This window comes from Sander vitreus, unplaced genomic scaffold (assembly GCF_031162955.1).
Source record: "Sander vitreus isolate 19-12246 unplaced genomic scaffold, sanVit1 ctg406_0, whole genome shotgun sequence".
Taxonomy (NCBI): domain Eukaryota; kingdom Metazoa; phylum Chordata; class Actinopteri; order Perciformes; family Percidae; genus Sander; species Sander vitreus.
Window position 1 is genome coordinate 15,001 of NW_027595529.1, and position 5,000 is coordinate 20,000.

The 5,000-nt window shown below is 54.1% G+C and overlaps 1 protein-coding gene across 6 annotated transcripts in view; it reads right to left on the reverse strand.

Moving 5' to 3' along the window:
- Positions 1 to 5,000, reverse strand: part of fhod1 (formin homology 2 domain containing 1) — a 43,000-nt gene that overhangs the window by 6,704 nt on the left and 31,296 nt on the right. For all 6 annotated transcript variants that reach the window (XM_078245195.1, XM_078245194.1, XM_078245193.1 and 3 more), the window contains 2 exons: positions 3,095 to 3,287; positions 1,699 to 1,870 (listed from right to left, as the gene is read on the reverse strand). In XM_078245195.1, coding sequence (XP_078101321.1) covers positions 1,699 to 1,870; positions 3,095 to 3,287 — 365 coding nt within the window. The remainder of the gene's footprint in view (positions 1 to 1,698; positions 1,871 to 3,094; positions 3,288 to 5,000) is intronic.

Sequence of the window (5,000 nt, forward strand, 5' to 3'; positions counted from 1 at the left end):
TCTCTGGTACAGTAGACAGCCTGAGAGGTGTCCCAATCACAGTCGTCCCTCTCTGGTACAGGAGACAGCCTGAGAGGTGTCCCAATCACAGCCGTCCCTCTTTACTACAGGAGACAGCCTGAGAGGTGTCCCAATCACAGTCGTCCCTCTCTGATACAGTAGACAGCCTGAGAGGTGTCCCGAACACAGCCGTCCCTCTCTGGTACAGTAGACAGCCTGAGAGGTGTCCCAATCACAGCCGTCCCTCTCTGGTACAGGAGACAGCCTGAGAGGTGTCCCGAACACAGCCGTCCCTCTCTGGTACAGTAGACAGCCTGAGAGGTGTCCTGATCACAGCTGGAGACGTTTGATCCTTTTAAAACGCGCTCTCCGTCCTTCACTGACTGGGTGAACAACGTGATGTACTTCTTACACTTAGAAACATTAAATATAGGCTCCACGTAAAGGCCCCCCGAAACATTTACTAATACTGTTGTCATGTATTTCACCACAGGATTTAAATACGCGAGACCGGAAGATGTCTGTTACATAGTGGTGTCTTGTAATCCCATATGGGATGGGCCCAATGTCTGGCATGGCACCGAAATAAAAAAAACTACCTAATCAAGAAGAGGGTTAACTTTTCCTGCTGAAGATTTCCCACTGTGGTCAGAAAGAACAAGGGAGAGAGACACACACACACACACACACACACACACACACACACACACACACACACACACACACACACACACACACACACACACACACACACACACACACACACACACACACAAACAGACAGAGACACACACACACACACACACACACACACACACACACACACACACACACACAAAGAGACACACACACACACACACACACAGACAGAGACACACACACACACACACACACAGACAGAGACACACACACACACACACACACACACACACACAGACAGACACACACACAGACAGAGACACACACACAAACAGACAGAGAGACACACACACACACACACACACACACACACACACACACACACACACAGACAAAGACACACACACACACACATCGTTAGGGAGCCCTACCTAGGCAAGACATCAACTGATATTGTTGGTGTTTGTTGTTTGTTGTCGATATTTGTTTTGCAGGATTTTTTTGTCTTTTTGTTTTGATGTTTAAATGGTTTTTGACACTTTGTAATTTTTTGTTTTTCTGAACGTTTCTTGATCGTTTTTGTCTTTTTATCTTTAACTACTCTTTACTCCTTCAGACTGCTGGCGCCCAGAGAGTTTCCGCCGGGCCGGGCCGGTTCTGTTCGGCTGTATCAGAGTCTTCATCTTGTTCTCTGACAGCAGCTGAAGCCTTATCACTCACAAACAGATCAGACGGAGAAACAATGATGTCATAACGTGATTACAGAGTCACAGACGCAGCAGAGAACAGCTGCTGTTAATCACTCTCTGTTTATCCTTTCATCCACGTGTCCTTCCTTCACGTTGTCTAAAACGTTGGAAAAGAACACACACACACGTGCAGACATACATGCGCACGCACACACACACACACACACACACACACACACACACACACACACAGATAGATACGCACGCACGCACACACACGCGCGCAGATATGCAGACACACAGACACACACACGCAGACACACACACACACACACACAGGAAGTTATTGTGGTATGAATATAAATCTCACTGCGGACGGCTCTGGACCGTCTCGGGCCCCGGGGCTCAACACTCAGCAGGTTCTTCATGTTCTGGTGCTCCAACTCCTGGGCCGCCTCCGCCTCCACCTCCGTTGCCGCCGTCGCCATGGAGACGGGCGACAGGCAGTCCTCGTGAGGCATCGCCCCAGAAAACTTCTCTGTCTGAGAGAGAGAAGATGTCAAACTCTATAAATATCTGTGTATTAACACCGTTGAACATGATTCACAGTTCTAGAGAGGATCAGGGGGAGGGGCTCTAGAGAGGATCAGGGGTCAGAGGGAGGGGCTCTAGAGAGGGTCAGGGGTCAGAGGGAGGGTCTCTAGAGAGGATCAGGGGTCAGAGGGAGGGGCTCTAGAGATGGTCAGGGGGAGGGGCTCTAGAGAGGGTCAGAGGGAGGGGCTCTACAGAGGGTCAGAGGGAGGGGCTCTAGAGAGGATCAGGGTCAGGCGGAGGGGCTCTAGAGAGGGTCAGGGGGAAGGGCTCTGGAGAGGTTTAGAGGGAGGGGCTCTGGAGAGGGTCAGAGGGAGGGGCTCTGGAGAGGGTCAGGGGTCAGAGGGAGGGGCTCTAGAGAGGGTCAGAGGGAGAGGCTCTAGAGAGGATCAGGGGTCAGATGGAGGAGTTCTAGAGAGGGCCAGGGGGAGGGGCTCTGGAGAGGGCCAGGGAGAGGGGGGAGAGGTTCTAGAGAGGGTCAGGGGGAAGGTGTCTGTAGAGGGTCAGGGCTCTAAAGAGGATCAGGGGCCAGAGGGAGGGGCTCTAGAGAGTGTCAGGGGTCAGAGGGAGGGTCTCTAGAGAGGGTCAGGGGGAGGGGCTCTGGAGAGCATCAGGGGGAGGGGCTCTGGAGAGGGTCAGGGGGAGGGGTTCTAGAGAGTGTCAGGGGGAGGAGCCCAGGAGAGGGTCAGGGGGAGGAGCCCTGGAGAGGGTCAGGGGGAGGAGCCCTGGAGAGGGTCAGGGGGAGGGTCTCTGGAGAGGGTCAGGGCTCTAAAGAGGATCAGGGATCAGAGGGAGGGGCTCTAGAGTGTGTCACGGGTCAGAGGGAGGGGCTCTAGAGAAGGTCAGAGGGAGGGGCTCTAGAGAGGGTCAGGGGGGGGGGCTCTAGAGAGGGTCAGGGGGAGGGGCTCTAAAGAGGATCAGGGGTCAGAGGGAGGGTCTTAGAGAGTGTCAGGGGTCAGAGGGAGGGGCTCTAGAGAGGATCAGGGGTCAGAGGGAGGGGCTCTGGAGCGGTCAGGGGCCAGGGGGAGGGGCTCTAGAGAGGGTCAGGGGGAGGGGCTCTAGAGAGGGTCAGGGGTCAGAGGGAGGGAGAAGGGTCTCTGGAAAGGGTCAGGGGTCATGGTCTCTGGAGAGGGTCAGGGGTCAGTGGAGGGTCAGGGGTCTCTGAGGACGGTTACCTCTGTGATCATCTTGCCTCTGGTCTTGGTTCTCTCTCGGTGAGCGGCTCGTTTGAGTTTGAGCATGAGGACGCGCTCTCTGGTAGTCCGATACTCCAGACAGAACTCGCTGATGATCCGACAGAAACTGGTCACTCGGACGTCCCGCGCAGAGGAGGACGGCTGACCCAGGAACAGCAGGAACGAGTGGAACCTAGAGGAGGAAAAGGAGGAGGGTCCATCATTCCAGGGGTTACACATTAGTCCGGATCGGAACGTCTGCTTCCTCTTTCTCTATCTCTCTTCTGCCCACTTTACACACACACACACACACACACACACACACACACACACACACACACACACACACACCATTTTACAGGAAATGCCTTATCGCGCTGATTTGACCAAGCCTGACACGAACCTGACCATCATTTCTAAATATCTAGACTAATAATGTCTGAACCCGGCCCAGCCCATCGGGTACCATTGGGACCCGTCTGGCTCAGTTCGGGTATCCATGCCTTATTACACATCAAATAAAAGTCTCCCAGAGAAGGTATCAACGCAGCGCAGAACTGGCAAGAGGGGTCGGGGGTGAGAGCCAGGCGCCAAGGCATGTCTCGCAGCGGGGATGGAGGTCTGGTGGCAGGATGTAGCCAGTCCGGCAGGTGGGGCAGAGGCGAACACCGCTGGAAGTCGAGCTTGTCTTCATACTGCTAGCTTGAAGAAAAAGTGGGAGATGAACAACGGGTCCGCTCTGTTTATATACAGTATCTGCGGACATAGTTGAAAGCCCGTGCTGGACACAAGGGCGGGAAAGAAATCTTCACGACTGTGCATGTGCGAAGGGATAAACCCAATAGCGTAGCCTTAGAGGGCGAAGCCTATACGAAATAGAACCAAATTTTCTGATATAGAAACTTTTTTCTGGTTCTCCGGGAACCATCACCTTATCGTGGTGGAGAGGTTTGTGTGTCCCTATGAACCTGAGGGCTGTGTTGTCTGGAGCTTTGTGCTCCTGGTAGGGTCTCCCAAGGCAAAGTGGTCTCAGGTGAGGGGCCAGACAAAGAACGGTTCAAAAACCCTATGAGTGACCGAGGTAGAGATGGAGTGACCCTGCCCGGAGGAAGCCCGGGGCCCCCGTCTGGAGCCAGGCACAGATGGAGGGCTCGTCAGCGAGCGTCTGGTGGCCGGGTTTGCCACGGAGCCCGGCCGGGCACAGCCCGAAAAAGCTACGTGGCGGACATCCCTCCATCCCATGGGCCCACCACCTGTGGGAGGAACCGCTGGGGTCGGGTGCGCTGCCACACGGGTGGCAGTGAAGGTCAGGGGCCTCGACGGACCAGACCCGGGCAGCACACACAACAGGCCAGGTTATATCTCCAACCTGGCCTGGGAACGCCTCGGGATCCCCCAGTCAATTGCTGGTTAATGTGGATCGGGAAAGGGAAGTTTGGGGTCCCCTGCTGGAGCTGCTGCCCCGCGACCCGACCCCGGATAAACAGAAGAAGATGGATGGAGATGGATGGATGAAAGGTGAGCGGATAGGTGGGAGGGGGGGGCACGTAGTCTTGCTTTGCCAGACCCTCCTTCAAAGCGCGCTGAAGGAGCGTCTGGCTAGTCCACATAGCATTCCTGGATGGGAGGTAAACCTCCAGACTGACAGCTGGGATTGACTGGTGGGACTTTTTGCTGCTTTTACACTCTCTGTGAGCAGAACAAACCAGAAACGGATTGTTATTTGTCACCTTAAAAAACAGAAGCATCTGCATTTTAGTCAGAACGGCAGGTTTTTATTATCCTGGTATCGGAACAACCTTCATTTAAATATACAGCTGTTACTGTGTGTAGTACTCTATGCAGCTGTTACTGTGTGTAATACTCTATGCAGCTGTTACTGTGTGTAATACTCTATGCAGCTGTT